This window comes from Lepus europaeus, chromosome 23, assembly GCF_033115175.1.
Source record: "Lepus europaeus isolate LE1 chromosome 23, mLepTim1.pri, whole genome shotgun sequence".
Taxonomy (NCBI): domain Eukaryota; kingdom Metazoa; phylum Chordata; class Mammalia; order Lagomorpha; family Leporidae; genus Lepus; species Lepus europaeus.
In genome coordinates this window covers 7978536-7999506 of record NC_084849.1, presented here as the reverse complement: position 1 = coordinate 7999506, position 20971 = coordinate 7978536, and the positions used below count along the sequence as shown (strand labels likewise).

Here is a 20971-nt window from a genome sequence, read left to right as displayed (position 1 = left end):
TGTCGCTGATGCCCCAAATGCCCCAATCAAGGCCACACTTCCCGTTGTCCCTCGAGCCAGGAGTCCCAGGGGCCGTGTGAGTGTGGGCACCTGCTCGCACAGACACTTGGCGCTCCCCTGCGCTCCCCACGGTTGGAAACAGGCTGGCATCTGTGATCAGAAGGGGCCGCGCTCGGCCTGAGGCGTGGCGCCCTCAGCCATCGCCGTGGGCGGTCACTCAGCCTTGCCCTGCGCCCAGCGTCTGTCCCAGGCCCTCCCCCGGAAGGAGCGGCGCCTCCTTCTCCTGCTGCACACTGAGCTGGGCGAGCCCACGGGCACCTCGCCTCGGTCTCTGGGCTCCTTGCATGTTGGCTCAGGCCACAGGACAGCGCCTACTGCAGGGCGAGAGGACCCAGGCTCAGCCCCGGGGATGGCGCGCACCCCAGCCAGGACCTGCTGAGTCCCGTGCCCGCCTCTCAGCAGGAAGGAGGGGGTGCCTTGGCGAACGTTCCCCCAGGGCCCCACCCAGTGGGGTGAGTGGGTTCCCCGCAGGGGAAGGGAGGAAGTGAAGTGGGCAGTGAGAGCAGCCAAACCCAACCTCCAGCCAGGGAGGCAGCTGCCCAGGGCGAGGCACTGGCTGACAGCGCCAGCCTTGGGCCCCAGGCACGTCCCACCCCCGAGGTAGCACATCTCCTCCAGGCCTTGTGCAGAGCAGGGAGGCGCGCAGCGGGGCGGACCCGCCGGAGCCCCGCAGCCTGCCCTTGGCTTCATGGCCAGAGCAGCGGGCCACGGACAGCAGGCGGGATCGTCTCCCCTGGGGCAGAGGAGCTGGGGACCCTCCTAGGTCTGCTTCTGCCCCTGGGCCAGGTGCCAACTGACTGCGGGAGCTCCTCCAGCCAGGAGGGCGTTGAAGCCACGCTGTGTGTGGAGCAGTTCCTGTGAGTAGCCAGCAGGTGGAACAAGGTGTCGCTTAATCCTGTAAGGGAGGGGCCGCTCACCGGAGTGAGTGAGAAAGCTCGCGGCATCTCCCGCCCTCGTCTGCCCGGCGCTGGGTCTCACCCACTGCAACTGAGAGTCCTGAATGGGGGCCGGGCTGGCGGCTCTGCCTCTGCCTCTCCCAGCCGCACGGCCTTGTGGGCACTCTTTGGTGCCTCAGTCCTAGACTCCAGGCATGGGGTGGGCCAGAGGGGGCTCAGGTGTGGGCACTGCCGCCCTCCGGCTGCTGTCCCCGTCCTCTGCTGTCTCCCCACTCCCGGCTCCCAGGACCCCACATGCCCTTAGTTCTCTCCACCTCCCTGGCAGCCTCTACTCACCTGCTCCACCTGCAGCCCTCTGTCTACACTCTGGAATGGGGTTGCCCCAGAACTGGTTTCCCATTCCCCCGTTCACTGAGGACACCCCAAGTTGCAAACCTGCTTGACAAGCACTTGGGCTATCCTCCACTGCCATCCCGGGCCACAGCAGAGAGCTGGACTGGAAGAGGAGCAACCGGGACAGAATCTGGTGCCCTAACCGGGACTAGAACTCGGGGTGCTGGCGCTGCAGGCAGAGGATTAGCCTAGTGAGCCACGGCGCCGGCCAGTTGGGCATTTTTTAGAAAATATTTTTGCTTATTTATTTGAGATAGTTACAGACAGCAAGGGAGAGATAGAGAAAGGTCTTCTACCCACTGGTCTCTCCCCAAATGACGAAAACGGTCAGAGCTGTGCTGATCCAAAGCCAGCAGCCAAGAGCTTCTTCCAGGTCTCCCATACAGGTGCAGTGGTCCAAGGACTTGAGCCATCTTCTACTGCCTTCCCAGGACACAGCAGGGAGCTGGATCGGAAGTGGAGCAGCTGGGATTTGAACCAGTGCCCATATGGGATGCCAGTGCCGCAGGTGAAGGCTTAGCCCACTGTGTTACAGCACCAGTCCCAGGCTTTTTTTTTTTTTTTTAACTGACTTTTTATTTGAAAGGCAGAGTGACCTAGAGAAGGAGAGACGGAGACTTGGCCAAGCTGAAGCCGGGAGCCAGGGACTCCACCTGGGTCTCCCACGTGGGTGCCAGGGTCCAAGCACTTGGGCCATCTTCTGCTGCTTTCCCAGGCACATTAGCATGGGGCTGGATGGGAAACAGAGCAGCCAGGACTCAAACTGGCCATCTGATCTGGGTTGCTGGTGTTGCACGATGAGGTTTAACCCTCTGTGCCACAACACCGCCCCCGGTCCCGCCCTTCTCACATGGTTACATCCTCACGCAGAGGTGGCCAAGCCCTCGCAGACATGGTCACATGGATGTCACTGCAGGCGACGAATCATGCCTGCTGGGAAAGGCGCTCCGGACCAGACAGAAGTCGCAACTCTCATCCTCTTCTGGTTTGTGCTGTCGGGAGGGAAGTGGTCAACTGCAGCTGCTGGAAACGCTGCCCTGGGGGAACCCGAACCAGCAGAGGCCAAGGCCAGAGCCAGCCCCGCCCCCGGTGGCACAGGAGCAGGATTAGACTGTCCTTGGACTGCTCCCCGAACATCCAAAGGCAGACACCCAGACAGCCCGGGGGCCACGCCTGACAGCTGCCCCTGCTCCCTGCGCTCCCTGCTGGGGAAGGGGAGGGTGGGCAAGGGCTCCCTTGTGTGAGAGAGCAGTGGTGGCCTTGCCCAACCAGAGCAAGCCCTCCCTCTAAAGACGTCTGGATCCTTCCGTAACCCAGGCCTCTGACAGCTGTTGGCGCCACCGTGCCTCCCAGCAATGCTTTTCAGTGCATTCTGTTACCAAGGTTCCTAAAAACTCAGAGGACATCAGCCATCCTGAGACGCAGTTTTAAATGGTTTTTTACATCGTGAAGAACAGGGGTGGGCACTACGGCACAGTGGGTTAAGCTGCCACTTACACAGGAGTCCCTGGGTTCGAGTCCCGGCAGCTCTGCTTCTGATCCAGCTCCCTGCTAAGGCACCTGGGAAAGCAGTGAATGATGACCCAAGTGCTTGGGCCCCTGCAGCTGTGTGGGAGACCAGGACGGAGTTCAAGGCTCTTGGCTTCAGCCTGGCCCAGCCCCACCTGTTGTGGCCATTTGGGGAGTGAACCAGCAGATAGAAAGACATCCTTCCTCCTTCCCCAGTCTCTGTGTCATTCTGCCTTTCAAATAAATAAAAACACTAGGTCAAGTGCTGTTGCCATCCCTGATTTTGATGACCAAGTTATTGGCGTTGCTAATGCACCTGTGGTTTGTTAGCCACATTCGCAAGGGAAAGGGTGGCGTGATGCCACAGTAGGTTAAGCTGCCTCCTGCAATGCCGGCATTCCCGATGAGCACCACTTCAAGTCCTGGCTGCTCCACTTCCAATCCAGCTTCCTGCTAACGGCCTGGGAAAGCAGTGGAAGATGGCCCAAGTGCTTGTGCCCTTGCACCCAAATGGGAGACCCGGATGAAGCTCCTGGCTCCTGGCTTCCGCATGGCCCAGCTTTAACTTTTGTGGCTATTTGGGGAGTGAACCAGCAGATGGAAGATCTCTGTCTTTCCATTCTCTCTCTCCTTAACTCTTTCAAATAAGTGTCTTTTTTATTTTTAAAGATTTATTTATTTATTTGAAAGTCAGAGTTACACAGAGAGGAGAGGAAGAAAGAGGTCTTCCATCCGCCGGTTCACTCCCCAGTTGGCTGCAACAGCCGGAGCTGCGCCGATCCGAAGCCAGGAGCCAGGAGCCTTCTCTGGGTCTTCCATGTGGGTGCTGGGCCCAAGGACTTGGGCCATCTTCTACTGCTTTCCCAGGCCATAGCTGAGAGCTGGATCGGAAATGGAGCAGCCAAGACTTGAACCGGTGCCCGTATGGGATGCCGGCACTGCAGACAGCGGCTTTACCTACTATGCCATAGCACCAGCCCCAATAAGTGTCTTTTAAAAAATTAGGGCCTGTTGGGGCAGGCACTGTGGCATAGCAGGTTAATGCCCTGGCCTGAAGCACCAGCATGCCATATGGCCTCTGGTTCAAGACCTGGCTGCTCCACTTCCAATCCAGCTCTCTGCTATGGCCTGGGAAAGCAGTAGAAGATGGCCCAAGTCCTTGGGCCCCTGTACCCATGTGGGAGACCCAAAAGAAGCTCCTGGCTTCAGATTGGTGCAGCTCCAGCAGTGCGACCAACTGGGGAGTGAACCATGGGATAGAAGACCTTTCTCTCTCTCTCTCTCTCTCTCTGCCTCTCCTCTCTCTGTGTAACTCTTTCTTTCTTTTTCTTTCTTTTTCATTCTTTCTTTCTCTTTCTTTCTTCCTTCCTTCCTTCCTTCCTTCCTTCCTTCCTTCCTTCCTTCCTTCCTTTCTCTCTCTCTCTCTCTCTTTCTTCCTTTCTCTCTTTTTTTACAGGCAGAGTTAGACAGTGAGAGAGAGAAACAGAGAGAAAGGTCTTCCTTTTCCATTGGTTCACCCCCCAAATAGCCACTATGGCTGGCACGCTGCGCCAATCTGAAGCCAAGAGCCAGGCACTTCCCCCTGGTCTCCCATGCGGATGCAGGGCCCAAGCACTTGGGCCATCCTCCACTACACTCCTGGGCCACAGCAGAGAGCTGGACTGGAAGAGGAGCAACCTGCACAGAATCTGGCGCCCCAACCGGGACTAAAACCTGGGGTAGCAGTGCCGCAGGCAGAGGATTAGCCTAGTGAGCCGCGGAGCCGGCTCTGTGTAACTCTTTCAAATAAATAAATCTTTAAAAAAATAAATCTCTTGAAATAGTATGTCACAGAAAATTACACACACAAAAAAAATTTAAAATAAATAAATAAAAAAGTGGGGCCTGCATGTGGTATACTGGGTTAAGCTGCCACCTTAAGCACCAGCATCCCATATGAGTACCAGTTCATATCCCAGCTGCTCCACTTCTGATCCAACTCCCTGCTAATGCACCTGGGAGAGCAGCGAAGGTGGCCCAAATGCTAGGGCCCCTGTACCCACACAGGAGACCTGAAAGAAGCTCCTGGCTCCTGGCTTCGGCCCAGCTCAGCCCTGTCCATCACAGTCATTTGGGGAATGAACCAGTGGGTGGAAGATCTGTCTCCCTCCCACCGCCCCCAGCCTGTGTCTCTCTGTAGCTCTGCCTTTCAAATAAACAAAAACAACAACTTTGAATGGAATCCTAGGTGTCAGCTGGAGGTTACCGAGAATAAAGGTGTGCGTGTTTCCCTCCCAGGTTGTGGACCTCCTGCATTGCCTCTGCGGCCACAGGTTACCCTGTCCTGAGATCATGGCTCTCACTTCCCCATCTGCCGTGGGAGCTCTGAGAACAGGGGCTGCTCCTGTCTCAGGAAGAAGCCCCCGGGCCGTGCCCAAGCAGCACCTGTGGAGGCCACGCCTGCGCCCACTAGCACCAGGCAGGCCCAGCCGTCCAGGCCCCAGGGTGGGGCAGGAGGAGGCGAGCAGGGGACTGAGTGCAGGGCAGGGCTGGGGATTGGTCCTCACTTCCTCCCATGACCCTGGGGGAGGAGGAGAGCTGGAAGAGTCGGGCTGGACGGACTTCAGGGAGTCAGGAGAGGAGACCAAAAGGCTTTTGAGAAAGCCTGTGACAGACAGACCGCGAGGAGGGGAGTGAGGAGAAGCCGCTGCCCTCTGGGGGCAGAAGGAGGCCCCTGCGCAGGGAGCCGGCTGTGAGCCTGCTGCCTGAAGTGGATGCAGCTGGTGTGACCACCTTAGGGCCCCTGCGGTGGGGAGAGTGGCCGGGCTCCGCAGGTGGATCCCATGCAGTCACAGGAGTCCTTATAGGAGGAAGTCAGAAGGCGGAGCGAGGACGGACATGGCGCGCTCCGGCCTGCTCCGTGTGTGGTCATTTGTTACCCCCAGCAAAGCAGGACAAGGGGTGAGCAGGGCTGATTTCCAGCGGTGAGTGGGGGGCGGGTCCCTTGGGGCGCCCCTTCTTCACCTGCAGGCTCCCAGGGTGGCCGGCCCCTCGGGCGGGCTTTCTGCAGGGGATAAGTACTCTCCTCCCGCCAGGCAGCGGGGCTGGGGGCCAGGCCCTGCCCCCCCCCCCCCCCCGAGTGTGTGTGTTGGCGGGGGTGACGGCCGGAGCAGGAAGTGGCCGCCTCCTCCCACCCCTTCCCTGGGGCTCCCACGACCCCTCCCGCGAGCTGGACCTTTGTCCAGCGCGGGACAGCGGGAGGGCCCGGGCGGAGGGGCGCTCGGCAGGAGGTCAAGGACCGCGAGGAGACCCAGTGGGAGCCCGGGCCGAGGCGCGGGCGGGGAGGAGCCGGGAGGAAGGGGCGGCGCCGTCTCGCAGTCGCTTCGGTGGCCGCGGGCGGGCGGGCGCAGGGTAAGTGCTCCGGGCCCGGGGGCGGCGCGCCCCCTCTCCCAGCCCCCAGCCCCACCCTCCCAGGGCTGCGTGGCCCCGGCAGGACCCCCGGCCCCTGTTGCCCTGGCTGTCGGGCGGCCCAGGGCTGCCCAGGGGAGGGCGCCCCTGGGCCCCGGACCTGCCCCGGGAAGCTGAGTGGTGCTCAGGGCCAGGTGCCCTCGGCTCCTCCTTGCTCGCCGCGGCAGCAGCAGGTGATGTAGGGCCCTGGCTGTCTCCCTCTCACAGGTGAAGAAACCAGCACCCAGAGCGGCCAGGCCACTTGGCTTGGGTCGCACAGCCGCAGGAGGCAGAGCCAACTCCGACACCAGGTCCGTGGGAACCCCGGCGTCTTCCAGGGAGACTGCAGGGGCTCAGGGGGCGGGAGGTAGGGCTGGGGCCCCAGCAGCTCTCCCCTGGAAAGGGACCCTGAGGAACCGGAGGGTGGGTTGGGGGCACAGGGGCGGCGATTCCTCCCAGGAGCTCCTCAGCCTGGCCCTGGCACCTCTACTGGGTGCAGGGCTCCTGCACGCGGGGCATGAGACCGCCTGCATGGCCCCCCCGTGGGGCTCAGCGTGGTGCCTGCCTTGCGGGGCAGAGTGTGAAGGCTTAGCCCAGCCGCGCCCCCTCGGAGAGCCCCTCCCGGCCCTGCACGGGGTGCAGCCTCTGCAGCCTAGCTTGGCCCAGGCCCTCCGAGGTGTGCAGGACTTCCGGGCAGTCAGCCACTAGAGCTGCTTGAACAATTCCAGGCTGGGGGGTAGCAACTTCTCCCCCCAACCCCCGACTCCCCCAGTGAGAGGCTGCACCTGCCGGGCTTTGGCAATCTTTGAGGTGAGGCTTGCACAACCCCAGAACTGCCCTGCAGCCTCAAAGCCCTCCGTGGCCATGGGCTTCACCAAGAGGGGGAAGTCCAGACCGCTCTGGCCCCTGCACCTGCCACTTCCTGGTCACACAGGCCCGAAACCCCAGGAGCCATCACCTCCACGCCTCCCTCAGCCTCTGTCATAGCCCATGGACCGGAAGTCCTGCCCTAAGCATCTCCCGGACCTGGCCATCACTCCGTGTCTCCCCTGAGATCCCAAGCCCAGGCCCCGTCCTCCCCTGGCGCCACCGGCGGTCTTCCCGCCCTCAGCGTTGCCTCGGTTGTCCTCGGCCCTCTTGCTCCACAGCCTGCTGCTTCTTCTGCCAAGTTCTCTGCACTCTCGGGGCCCGGGCCCGTGCTCTCCCCTTTCCCGGGAAGGCTTAGCCCCGGAGTCTGCTTGTGACTCCCTTGGCCTGCCCAGGGCATGAGGAGGTCATCCTGACCACCCACCCACCCACCCGGCCCAGGCCCACTACTCTGTTTGCCTTTCGTCCCGGGGGATAGGATCTTGTCCGGGTGTTTCCTTGGAGGAGCCGTCTGCCCACCAGGGCGCTGGCCTTTGTCCCCAGCCCTGCATTTCCCTGGGATCGAGGAAGCAGCACGGGCACCGCCGGCCTTGCATGCACGTGTCCCCTCGTCGCTTCCGCACAGCCTTGCACCTCCGCATGGACCCAGGCACGGTCATCACTTGCGGCCACTGCCCTGCGCGGCTTTTCTCCAGCTTCGCCGCCAGCGTGGTTGTCCATACCGCGCAGGTTTGAGCTGCTGTAATGTCTTTGCATCTGGTTTCCTGAGTGAGGTGTTGAGGTCAAGGGCGTGGTCGTAGTGCAGGCCTTGCCGCTCCTATGCTCCCGTAGAGCAGCTGGCCACAGCCCTGTGCACATGGGGTTTTATCTTTTGGGCTCTTTTTTTTTTTTTCAGGGTAGGTTAATGGGAAAGGCATGGTAGTTTTCCCTTGGCGGCTGCTTGAATTGGTGAAGTTGGCTGCTTCTCTCCGTGTGCTGGGTCTATTTCCTGTCTGGGGGAGGAAGGAAGTCTCCAAGCCGCCTTAATTCTTCCTTTCGCCTCCACTTGCGGTGATGGCTGCACTCGAGCCCTCCTTGTGAGAGCAGGGTGTGGGCCCCAGGGGGCCGCCCGGCAGGCGAGCACGGAGCTGAACTCTGCTGGCTGCGGAAGCTGCTCTGTCAGTCAACCAGCAAGAAACTCTTTGAAAGTCCCGTGCACCCTTGGCTGCAGACCAGGGCACGGAGGATGAACATCTTTTTTTTAAGTCTTTGTGACTTTTTTTCAGAATTGTAATATTTTAGATTTTCTTATCAAAGTCACACAGGGCTTGCAGGGTCAGCTGCTGAGCTCTTGGGGCAGGAAGAGACCCGGAAACCGCCTCACTGTCGTTCACTCGTGGAACTCGTGCTGCTGTGGGGAGTCCTGCAGCGCCGTGGCAAGGCGTGCCCTGTGTCACTCCCCTACAGTCGCCGCAACAGAGGGCCACGACCTTGGTGGCTTAAAACAACGAGGCGCTTGTTAATTGAAGTCCGAGGTCCATCTCCGTGGGCTACCCTCCAGGGGTGGCCCTGGCTGGATTGCTGGGAGTGGGGCTCTCGGGGACAACCTGTGGGCCGCCTGCGCCAGCCTGCAGAGGCTACACGCTTCTCACTTTATCTTGCAAACCATCGATCAACGCAGATCTTGGGTCACCCTGTGGCTCCAGCCTCTGCTTCGATGATTCCTGATTCTCCCGCCGCCTCCTGATTGCCCGGGGCCCACCTGCTCGGTCACAGGGGCAGTGTCCCTTCCTGCACACGGGGAACGCCCACGCAGGTTGCAGAGGTGGGCATGGGGCGCGTAGGGAGGGAGTGTGTTACTCCGCCCTGAAGGGAGAGAAGCGGGGCTCGCGTTCCTGGGACGAGAAACCTGCGGGCAGCAGACGGGTGTGGGTGCGCTCCTGAAGCGTGGAGCGCTCCGGGAGGGCGGGCGCGGGGACACCGGCCGGATCTAAGCTTCTTACCACTCGCACGTGTCGCCTGTGTTCAAGAGAATTTTTAGAAGTTCAAAGTTTCCAGAGCAAAAAGAGAAGGAAGAGACCCAGCCCACCCCCACCCCCACATCTCTCCTCAGCCCACCCCCACCCCCACCTCTCTCCCCTTTTGGGCCCAAGAACCACTGCGCAGGGCTGGGCTGTGTCCTTGCACACTGGGGGTTTGCGTCCCACAGGAGGGGTCGCGCTGTACACGCTGTGCTGTTGCTGACTGCTGTGCCCACCGCAGGGCTGACAGCAGGGCCCCCCAGAGGCATGTACAAAGCTCTGAGCAGGCCCCGTGCCTGCATGTTGAATCTGTGTGCTGCTTCTCGGGGCAACCGTGGACACCATACTGTGTGTGTGTGTGTCTCTTAATTGGCATGAAAGTCCCACGATGTAAGGTGGACAAACCATTCATGGTTTCGTACTTAGAGAAACAGACCTGACACTGGGTAGGGCTGGGCCGGGCAGACGTGAAGAGCCGGGAACTCGGGTCCGGTTTCCCTGGTGGATGGCTGGGGTCCGAGTGCTGCACCCTCACCTGCTGCCTCCCAGGGTCTGTGTAAGCAGGAAGCTGGAGTCGGGAGCTCACCCAGGACTCCAACCCAGGCTCTTAACCGCTAGGACAAACTCCTGCCCCCAAATCGACCACTTTGTTAATTTTTTGAAGATTTATTTCATTTACTTGACAGAGAGAGTGACAGGGAGAGCCCGATCTGTCCACTGGCTCTCTCTCCAAGCGCCTGCAGTGGCTGGGATTGGGCTGATCCAATGCGGGCGGCAGGAACGCAGCCTCTTGAGTCCTCACTGCTGCCTCCCGGGGCCTGCGTAAGCAGGGAGCTGGCGTCGGGAGCCGGGTGCGATGCTCGGCACTCCGCTGTGGGTGCAGGCATCTTAACCAGCCGTGTCGCCGAACCGCAGGGCTAAACGCCTGCCCTCCAGAGCATCGTCACCAACCCCGTGCCCACTGAGCAGCCCCTCCCCGCCTCCTCCCTTCTCTCTGCCCCTGGCAGCTGCCCACCTCCTTTCTGTCTCAACTGGCCAATTCTAGACACTGCGTGTCGGAATCCCGTGATAGCCCACGTCTTCTGTGTGGCTGATGTTCCTCGGTGCCCACGCCATGGCGTGCATGAGTCTTGGTTCCTTTCCTGACTCAACTCCTTTGTCTCGGTCGGCTTTGTGCGCCCCCTCCTTGCTTGGGCTGCTTTGCCTGTCTGGCTGGGACACTCGGGGTGGTGGGGGATTCCGTTGGCCTGCTGGGATACCCAGGGTGGTGGGAAGTTCCGTTGGCCTGCTGGGACACTAGGGGTGGGGGTGGGGTTCCGTTGCCTGCTGGGACACTAGGGGTGGTGGGGGGTTCCGTTGGCCTGCTGGGATACCCAGGGTGGTGGGAAGTTCCGTTGGCCTGCTGGAACACTAGGGGTGGGGGTGGGGTTCCGTTGGCCTGCTGGGACACTAGGGGTGGGGGTGGGGTTCCGTTGGCCTGCTGAAACACTCAGGATGGTAGGAGTTTCCATTGGCCTGCTAGGACACTCGGGGTGGTGGGGGTTCCATTGGCCTGCTAGGACACTTGGGGTGGTGGGGGGTTCTGTTGGCCTGCTGGGATACTCAGGGTGGTGGGGGGTTCCGTTGGCCTGCTGGGACACTCGGGGCGGTGGGGGTTCTGTTTGGCTGTCTGCAGTTCCTTTGGGTCTACACCCAGGGTGTCCTTCTGCACACATGTGGAGCTGGGTGCGACCTTCAGACACTCATGCAACTCAGGTACCTCACGGCTGCAAAGCAGGGACGGCAGAGCTCCCCCAGGCCGTGGGGCGGCAGGAGGACAGAGCTGGACGGGTGTTCCCTTGTTTTCCAGATCCAGAGACAGCGAGAACATGGCCGCCTGGGATGAAAAGGTAAAAGCTTGTGCTAGGGTGGCGTCCAGGGACCACCCAGGTCATCCTGCATGGTGTCGCGTGCAGGACAGTGAGAATGTTTCTGTTACGCTGAAGTGTTAAGATTTATTTACTTGTGTATTTACTTATTTATTTATTTATTTGAAAGGCAAAGTGATGGAGAGAGGGAGGGAGGTTTTCCATCTGCTGGTTCACTATGCAAATGCTGCAACGGCTGGGGCTGGGCCGAGCCGAAGCCAGGAGCCTGGAACCCCAGCCAGGTCTCCCATGTGGGTGGCAGGGATCCAAGCACTTGGGCCATTTTTCCTGCTTTCCCAGGTGTGTTAGCAGGGAGTTGAATCAGAAGCGGAGCAGCTGGGACTTGAACTTGTTCTCATACGGGATGCTAGCATCGTAGGCGGCTGCCTAGCCAGCAGTGCCACAACCCTGGCCCCTATTTTTATTTATTTGAAATACAGATCTTCGGGGCCAGCACTGTGGCATAGCGGGTAAAGCCACTGCCTGCAGTGCTGGCATTCAGTATGGGCGCTGGTTCAACTCCTGGCTGCTCCATTTCCAATCCAGCTCTGTGCTATGGCCTGGGAAAGCAGTAGAAGACGGCCCAAGTGCTTGGGCCCCTGCACCTGAGTGGGAGACATGGAAGAAGCTCCTGGCTCCTGGCTTCGGATTGGCCCAACTCCTGCTGGTGCAGTCATCTGGGGGAGTGAACTGGCCGATGGAAGATCACGTTCTCTCTCTCTCATTCCACCATTCAGATAAATAAATAAATCTTAAAAAAAAAAAAAAAAAAAAAAGGATCTTCCGTCTGTTGGTTCATTCTCTAAGTGCACTCAACAACCAAGGCTGGACCAAGCCAAGAGCCAGGAACTCCATCTGGGTCTCCTTCATGGGCGGCAAGCACTTGGGCCATCTGCTGCCTCCCGGGCTGCATTAGAAGGGGTGCTGGGTCAGAAGTGGAGCAGCTAGGACTGGGTCCCAGGCTCCCCGATACGGGCTGCTGGTGTCCTAAGCTACAGCTTAGCTCACTGAGCCGTAACGCCCAGGCCGTGTTGAAAGTCACAAAGGTGAACAGCTTCAGAAAGGGTCACAGATCCTGCAGGCAACTGATCCTGCGTGAGGCTCCTCCCCTCCCAGCTCTGCGTTTTGATGACCACCCGAGCCTCAGTTCCTTACCTGGAACAGGAGGACCAGAAGGTTGTCCAGGGAAGATCGGCGACACAGTGGTCTCAGCCCCAGGCAGATGCTGGCCCCTTCAGGCTCCTCCTTGTCGCCCCTGTTACAAGTCAAGAATCTTGGGGCGTGGCTGCTGTGCCGAGCAGGTGTAGCTGCACCGGGGCTACTTACATCACATGTCTGAGTGTCTGGAGCCCAGTCTGTCCTCCAATCCCACTTCCTGCTCACGTGCCCAAAGACTGCAGGCAAGGGCTCAAGTACTTAGGTCCTGCCTCCCACGTGGGAAACCCGGATGGAGTTCCAGGCTCCTGACTTTGGCCTGGTGCAGCTAGGGTTATTGCCAACATTTGGGAAAGGAACCAGTGGATGGAAGACCTGTCTCTCTCTGTGTCACTCTGCCTTTCACATCTTCAAACCATGGAGAAGGAAAAGCCACTTGCCCAAGATCAGGGGCTGGCATGTGACAGAAACGGGGATTCTGCCTTGGCCTGGCTCCAGAGCGGATGCTCTGCCCCTCGGGTCATGCAGCTGTCCCAACAGCACTGACCCTGTCCCTGATCTCTGGGCGCAGGTGTGGGGAGTGTACTGGGTGTGGAGGAAGTTCGGGGTTCCCTCTGAGCTGCTCACATGGGCTGTGGGCTGTGTGGGGCGGGGCTGGCAGTTCAGGGGAGGGGGCGGAGTCCTAGGAGGCAAGGGGAGGGTCACTAGGACTCTGGGATGATAATGATGGTGACCCCAGCAGCTGTCAGAGCTGAAGTTGGCATCAAAGAGATGCTGATGGAAGCCATTCACATTTTGCCTTCATTTGCCTGTTCAGTGGGGCGAACCACAAATGCACATGGTGGACGTGGAAGGCCACCCTCCCACCCCGTCCCATGCGCGTCAGGAGTGCCAGGGCAACCCTCGTAGCTGTCCTGGACAAAATTAGGCAGTGTGGACCAAGGCAAGAAAAGTGCTGGTGTTGAACCCTGGCCCCAGCCCCAGGGGGAAGGAGAGGCCCCCCAGTGGAAAAGAGCCTAACCCTGCACCCTGATTCTTCCCACGTTGGACACCCCGGCTTGTAGATGCACCTGAGGCCCGAGGCAGGATGGACTTGGCAGAGGGGGCCGCTGTTGGGCACCGCCGGGGCTCCAAGGTGTGTAGGCGAGGTCTCCGAGCTGGCGATGAAGCTGTAGACGTGAGGAACGGTCAGAGCCCAGTGGGTCGTCAGCCCGCTGGACCCCTTGTAAAGGCACAGGTGTAACGCGTGCGGCTGGGGAGAGAACGCCGGGGCTGCGTGCAGCCTGGGAGGACATCTGGGAACTCGGGTCTTTATCAAGGTGCTGTTTCAGCTCCGGTTTTTGCCGTAGGAGCACAGGAAGAAGCAGGTGTGGGGTTGAGTTCTGGTTGCTGGTGCGAGTGACAGCAGGTGAGGCGGACTGGGGGTGTCCACGTGTGTCTGATGGGTCCCAGTGAAGCTGGGAGGTGCAGGGACAGTCCTGGGGTTGGGGCCTTGTCAGAGGCCTGTGCCAGGGCCTCAGGAACAGCAGGCAAAGCACAGAGCCAGCCTCAGGGAAGTCCCAGGGCAGGCGCCCGTTGGTCACCACCCGCAGGCTGGCCTGGGTGGCACTGCCAGGGGCCTGGGCAGAGGAGCCAGGACCAGCTGAGGCCAGTACACCTCTCCCGGTTCACAGACTTTGTCTGCGGGACTTTGGACCTTCGAGAGCCTGCCGTGGTCTGAGATTTTGCCGTGGGGTTGCTTTGAGAGCCTGTTCGTTGTCCAGTTCCAGTCATCCGAGTAGAGGAGAAGCTGGGTGTGGGGGATGGTGCTTAGCTCGGTGCGCACCTGATCCACAGGTACCCTGTGGGCCATGGACACCTGCCCTGCTCGGAGTCCCTGCCTGGCCCTTCGCGCCTCTCTCAGCATGTGCAGTAGGCCCCCTCTGCAGCGCGGCTCCCTCCCTCACACTGCGTCTCCCCCAACCCTGGGGTCTGCACCTTGGCAGCCAGGCGCACCTGCACCTGGCCTCGCCGCTCCTCCTCTCCAGGTGCAGCTCTCCTGTGGCTCCGGTGCCGCCTCTCCCGAGCCGAGCACTCAGACCGACTGGCTCTGAATCTGAGCTCTTCAAAGTGTCCAGGCGACTGCAGTGTGCAGCGGGGCCATGGCTCCCTGGGCTGAGCAGGGTCTCCCTCTGCAGAGAGGGACAGGGGAGAGGCGCGTCTGAACGCCGATCCTCGGTCATTTCCGCAGCTCGTGCCCACGTCGCCGAGACATGGGCTGGCGCAACTGAGTTGCACTTGCAGCGCCGCTATTGCAGCTGGGGAACCTTTTTTTTTTTTTTTTCTATGCTTTCGTAAAACATAGCCCAGCTTCTGCCCCTGGCTCAGCTGACTGATGTCGCAGGCTGTGGAGCTGTGCTCACCAGTTGTCAAGGGCCTGTGCCCCCTCACCCATGTCGTTCAAGCTCGGCCCCTTGGTGTGTCTGGACAAGCTGTCGGCCTTTGCTATAGCAGAAACTAGGACTGCTGGGGTGTTCCGCGCACGGCCACTTCAGTGTCAGTTATAGAGGAGCAGGATGTCAAACGCTGGCTTCCTTACCATGGAGCGCCGTGGCCCGCCAAGCGTGCGCCTCGCCAGCCGTGAGCCAGTGCAGAGCTCGGAGTGTGGGGTGAGGGGTGCCACGAGGCCTGACAGCCTGGGGCTCCTGGCTCTGCTTCTCACTGTCTGTGTGACCTGGGGCGAGTCGCTGGGCCCCTCTGTGCCCAGTTCCTGTCCCGTGCAGCTTGGAGAACAGCAAGTGAGGCGGGGTCAGAGACGATGCCCACTCTGCCCCGTGCTCGGCAGGTGCACTGACCCTTCAGGAGAAGGGGGTGAAGTCGGGGAGCACTGGTTTGGGGGTCCTAGGCTCCTTTCAGGCTCCTCAGCCCCCTGCCAGCCCGGTTGTTTATGTGCAGCTCAAACTTCCTCCCCACTCTAGAGAAGGAAAAGTGGCTACGCTTATTTAGAGACTTCCCTGATTTTAAAAATAGCCATTCCTCAGAACGAGAAACCCCCGGGGAGAGGAGAGGTGCTGGGGAGTGGCCACTGCTGGGCGGCGGCTGCCTGCCCGTGCTGTCCCCGGAGCCCACCCCCGGCGCCGGCCCACGCTCCAGGTGCGTGCTGTGGCCACAGCATGAGCTCGGCCCCACCCAGCCTGTGGCCCTGCAGGGGAGTGAGCCGTGGGGAGGCCTGGCCAGATGGCAGGAGGGGACTGAAGGAGGACAAGGCCATGGACGGCAGATTGAAGTGAGTGCGCATTCCAGGCAGAGGAAGTTGCCCTGCGAAGGCCCTGAGGTTGAAGGAGCCTTACCAGGGTCAGAAGGCTGAATGGTGGCTGTGTGGCCAGAGCGCAGGGGAAGACGGTGACGCTGGGTAGATGGCAGGGCTGGATCTCTGCCAGGTGCTTGGGTACGCGTGTGCTTGTCTCTGTGTGTGTATGTGTGTGTATTATAAAAGATTCATCTTATTTACTTGAAAATCAGATATTCCATGTGCTGATTCACTTCCCCAAGGCGCTGGACCAGACCCAAGCCAGGAGCCTGGAGCTCCATCTGAGTCTCCCACATGAGTGGCAGGGGCCCAAGCTCTGCTGCTTTCCCAGGCGCATTAGCAGGGAGCCAGATCGAAAGTGGAGCCACGGGGACTCGAACTCGTGTGTGATGCCGTTGTTACAGGCTGTGGTTTAACCTGCACCGCAACACCAGTCCCTGGGTCTTTATTTTTAAGAGCGCAGGAGACTTGTAAATAAGAGAGTACGCTGGGCGTCCTGGCGTCCACCCCAGGGTTGCTGCCTCTCCCGAAAGACTCCTGGGACCCCGCCTGCAGGGGTAGCCACGGCCAAGACTGCGGCAAAGGGAAAGCGTGCACAGGTGAGGTTGGAGGAGAGCAGGTGCAGGCTGCCCGTGTGCCCTCCGTGCGCTCACACAGGACACACGGATGTCCTCCAGCGTTAGCTATGACCAGACCTGTGAAGTCCACCCCAGGCGGCACCCAGGGTCTTCACGGGGGGAGGGGGTCCTGTCACATCCGGGCCTGCTGCCCGGCACTGAAGACCCAGACCCCCTGGAAGGCAGGCACTCTGCATGAATCACAGCTGTACCCACAGCGCGGGCCCAGTGAGCGGATCCTGGCAGGGAACCGGGGGACCCCGAGCACCGTTCTCTGTACGGGGCGGGCGGTGGTCTCTGGCTGCTCATAGAGGATTCAGACTCCCAGGGGCGAGACGGAAGGAGCTGGGACATCCTGCAAGTCAGAGGTGGCTTGGCCAGGGTGGGGACAGAGGGTGGGGGAAGCGGACTGCTCGACTGTGGAGAGGCAGTGATGGGAGGGGAGGCAGGCTAGGACTGGGGACAGCCCCCCTGCCCCTCCTCCTAACTCTGCCCAGGTGTGTCGGGCACCCCGGGCCGGGGAGACCCAGGAGCTAGTCCATGGTTGCACATGGGGAGGCCTCTGCCTCACCATCGGCTAAGAGAGAGACTGCGTCCCGGCACCTCCACGCCCCTCTTACGCCCACGTTCTTGGCTTTTCTACTTGATTTTCCCCTCTGTGGGTGAGCATCTTGGAACGGATGAGGCTGGGAGACTTGAGTTCCCGGCGGCTCTGTCACCTACTCGAGGGTTTTGTTTTGTTTAATTAAAATTTACTGGGTGGGGGGTGGAGACGATTTTCCATCCACTGGAAGATCCTAAACGCCCACGACAGCAGGAGCTGGGCCAGGACCCCAGAACTCGGTCTGTTTGTCCTGTGTGGGTGGCCGGGCCCCCAGCATTCAGGCTGTCATCTGTTTCCCAGATGCATTAGCGGGAAGTGGGGTCACAAGCCCAGAGTTACCAGGACTTGAGCCGGGCATTGTGATACGGGCTGTGGGTGTCCCAGGTGGCAGCCTAACCTGTTGTGCACAACACCTGCCCCCATCTTTTCTTTCTTTTTTAAAGATTTCTTTGTTTATTTGAAAGGCAGAGTTACAGAGAGAGCTTCCGTCTGCTGGTTCACTGTGCAAATGGCCGTAACACCCAGGGCCAGGCCAGTTGGAAGCCAAGAGCCTCGAATTTTATCTGGGTCTCCCACATGGGTGACATGAGACCCAAGAACTTGGGCCATCTTCCGCTGCTTTCCCAGGCACACCAGCAGGGAGCTGGATCGGAAGTGGAGCAGCCAGGATTCAAACCGGCGCCCATATGGGATGCTGGTGTTGTCACAGGTGGTTTGACACACTGAGGCGCAATGCTGGCCCGTGTTTTGTTTTTCTTAGCTGGGACTCCAGTGATGTACATATTTGTTCCTTCCCTCTCCTCTCCTCCTAAATACTTTATTCCCTGCTCCATTTTCTGCAGGCTCACTCCTACCGCTGCCGTTTCTCATGGTGCAGCCTAACGGATAACAATGGCAAGCTTCCCTCCCCAAAGAACTCTTTGCTTAGGGTTGTTGGTTTTGCCGGTTTTCCTGCAGCTGGAGGTCAAAGTCGGTTCGTACAGGTGCTGTCCATGCAGGTGCCACCGGGTGAACGGCAGTGCTGGGGGCTCACCGTGGTGTGTGTGGAGGGGGAGGCTTTGAGGCTGTGCTTACTGGGGCTGTCACAGCAGCAGTGTTGCAGTGGGCACGGCACACATCCAGGGTCTCCTGTCAGCTCCACGTTTTAGCAGAAACTGCTACAGGGCTGACTGTTCCACGCCTGGCACCTCACAAAAACGGAGCTACTCATTCAAAAGAGGAGAGAAGCACGTGGGCGTTGTGACCCACATCACAGTGCCTCGCTCCGGGGCCGGCTACTCTGCCTCTGATCCAGCTTCCTGCTGATGCATCCTGGGAAGCAGCAGGTGGTGGTGCAAGTGCTTGGGCCCCGGCCACCTGTGTGGGAGAGCCAGATGGAGTTCCGAGCTCCTGGCTTCAGCCTGGCCCAGGCCTGGCTGTTGTAACCATTTGGGGGATGAACCCATAGATGGAGAACCTCTATTTCCCTCTCTCTGTGTGGGTGTCTTTCTCTCTTCCTCCCTCTCTGTCACGCTGCCTTTCAAGTACATAAAAATAAACTTCCAATTTTTTTTTTTTTTTCTAAATGAAAAGGCCAGCGTTATGGCTCGGCAGGTTAAGCTGCCATTGCAAGCACTGGTTTGAGTCCTTGCTACTCCGCTTCTGATCCAGCTCCCTGCTGATGCACCTGGGAAGGCAGTGGAAGATGGCCCTAGTGCTTAGGCCTCTGCCACCCACATGGGAGACCAGGAATGAAGTTCCTGGTTCCTGGCTTCAACCTGGCCCAGCCCCAGCCCTTGTGGATATCTGGGAAGTGAACCAAGTAGATAGATCTCTCTTTTCCTCTCTCCCTGCCTCTCTCCCGCCCTCTCTCTCTCTCTCCCCCACCTTCTCTCCCTCTCAAGTAGAGGAAATAAATCTTAAAAATGAAATTGCCCACCTGTAGTCTGCCTGTTACTGTGGGCTCCAGGAATTCCAGGAGCGCCCTACACCTCACCTGCTCTTGACAGTGATGCGGTGTGACTTGGCCAAGTGGTCTTTCCTCCCCAGGCCTCAGTTTCCCTCCTGCAGAGTGGACGTAAGGGCCTGCCCTGCCCCATCCCGCACACATCTCAGGGTTGCTGTGAGTGTGGAGCCGGGGCAGGGCCCGGTGGTGTGCTGCAGGCCTCGACTGGGTCACCTTACGTGCTCTGGAGAAGCAAGGCCAGGATGGACCCATGGCCTGCGGCAGCCGCATGGCCACTGTGTCGTCTCCTGGGACTCCTGCAGGCAGCTGGCGCACAGCAGCAGGGCTGACGCTGGGCTCTGGCAGCCACAAGTCTGGCGTGCAGGGCTGGGCTGGCTCCTCCGGGAGGCTCCCTGCCGCTCTCCCAGGTCTGGCTGCTGCTGGCCACCCCCGCTGCTCCCGCTCTGCTCATCTCCCCCTCGAGACCTTGACTTTGACCACCTTCACCTTCACCTTCCTCCTCCTGGCTGCAGGGTGATTTCACCTCAAGATCTGTGGCTTGTTTTCCCTGCAGAGGCCAATATTCCCAGTTAGTCACAGGGTGGGCTTCCAGGTGGATGTGGGGGAGGTGCGGGGCACAGTTCAGCCCACGGTACCCTGGTGGCAGGCTGTCTGTGGTCACCAGCTGCCTGGCTTTCTCTCAGCTGTGTGTTCTTAGAACAGCCTCCAGGGCAGACAGCCCTAGGGGTGGGAGTTGGAGAAGACCCTAGTTCTTGCATTTTGCAACAGAGAGCGACTTGGGACAAATTGCTCCCCTCCAAGACCCCTCGGTGGTGGCCGGGACTTGGGAGGTGTGAGTAGATGGCGACTGTTGGGTCCCAGGGTCGGAGTTTGGGGTTAATTAGGTCCGCCAGAGTCACCCTGGAAGGGAACAGAGAACAGGAAGTGGAGTCTCCTTCCAAGCTTCCTTCTCTGAGTCGTTGGCGTCCGTGCGCAGAGCCAGGCGCCCCAGAGCGACGTCAGGCCCGGAGGACGCAGGCCTCTCCCGCCCAGGGCTGCTCCTGCGCCAGCCCCTCTCTGCCAGGAAGCAGTCGTTCTGGTGGGAATCCTGCCACGCGTGAAAGAGGAGGCGGCGAGTGTTTCCCTGGAGGGGCAGCTCCTGCGAGTTTTGTTGTTGTCTGTTGATTTACTCAGTGTTTACTGAGCCTCCCTGGGACGGGCGGAGACGCTGGTGCCGGCCAGCTGTGGCCTGCGTGTGGACAGATGGGGCCTCCCCTAGCTGGGGAGGGGGCGAAAGCGAAGCCTGCCCCCCGGGGAATGTAAAATCCAAGTGTGAGACCTGGAAGACAAGTAGGAGGCAGGCAAGGTTCTGCAGGGTCCTGGGATGGAGCGATGCGCGCTCTAGTGCTGGCGGGGCAGGAGCTGGGGGGAGACCGAGGTGAGCAGCAGGGAGGGGGCGGGGGGGACGTGGGTTGGGGTCCCGGAGTTTCCCGGCGCAGGGCAGCCAGAGGCTGGGGAGGCTGCGGGACGGGAAGTTCGCTGCCTTTAGGGGATCACAGCGGCCAGCCTGGGGGGGCTGCCCCAGGCTGGGCACCAGCAGGATGAACGCAAGGCCCACTGAGTCAGTCTTTCCACGAGGGGCCGGGGCCGGGGAGTGGCCGAGGCCACAAGGCCTGCTTGATCAGCTACGTGTCTGCCCGTTCTGGAACTTTCCTGCGTGTGGCGTGACAGCCTCTTGACTTAAAACCAGAATTGTTTTCTGCTCTGCTGGCTGCCGTAAACGTTTTCATCCCGAATTACTGAAAGCTGCTTTGTGAGCGGCCCCCGTGGTTTCGGAGGCTGGCCCTGCTGTGGGATGCACTCACTACATATATATAGATTTTTGCCCCGAGGCTCCCACGGTGCTGAGCAAGGCATGGGTGGCTCCTGTCTGCAGGCCAGGGGTTTTCAGGGGGAAATCGTGACCCTGTGTGGGAGGTGGGGAACCAGTATCCCCAGGCGACAGGTGCGCAGGGGCTTCTGCCGCCGGCAGGGTCTCGTGGCGCTCTGGGGACACACATCCTGCCCCCGCTTGTGAGGGGAGGGGAGCAGAAATGGCCTCACAGTGACTTCTGGTCCACACTGTGACAAGGGCCTTGAAGGAAGACTGAATGAGGAGGGAGCAAGCAGTGGGCGGCGACGACAGTGGCCCTTTGGACGCCACCTCCCGTACTGGAGGGCCTGGGTTCGAGTCCCAGCTCCACTCCTGATTCCAGCTTCCTGCTCACGCGCACCCCAGGAGGCAGCAGGTGATGGCCCAAGTCCTTGAGTTCCTGCTACCCCTG

General features: G+C 60.2%; 1 protein-coding gene across 10 annotated transcripts in view; it reads left to right on the top strand.

The window, feature by feature from the left end:
* The first annotated feature begins 468 nt into the window (after positions 1 to 468).
* The window catches only part of HVCN1 (hydrogen voltage gated channel 1), a 37356-nt gene continuing 16853 nt past the window's right edge, over positions 469 to 20971 (top strand). For 2 of the 10 annotated variants that reach the window (XM_062181896.1, XM_062181892.1), the window contains exons 1-3: positions 6225 to 6248; positions 6513 to 6595; positions 11001 to 11040. In XM_062181896.1, coding sequence (XP_062037880.1) covers positions 11020 to 11040 — 21 coding nt within the window. In that variant the 5' untranslated portion in view covers positions 6225 to 6248; positions 6513 to 6595; positions 11001 to 11019. Of the gene's footprint in view, positions 513 to 874; positions 918 to 5762; positions 5799 to 6224; positions 6249 to 6512; positions 6596 to 11000; positions 11041 to 20971 lie in introns of those variants that run through there. The other 8 variants (XM_062181897.1, XM_062181901.1, XM_062181895.1 and 5 more) reach the window with 7 other exon arrangements.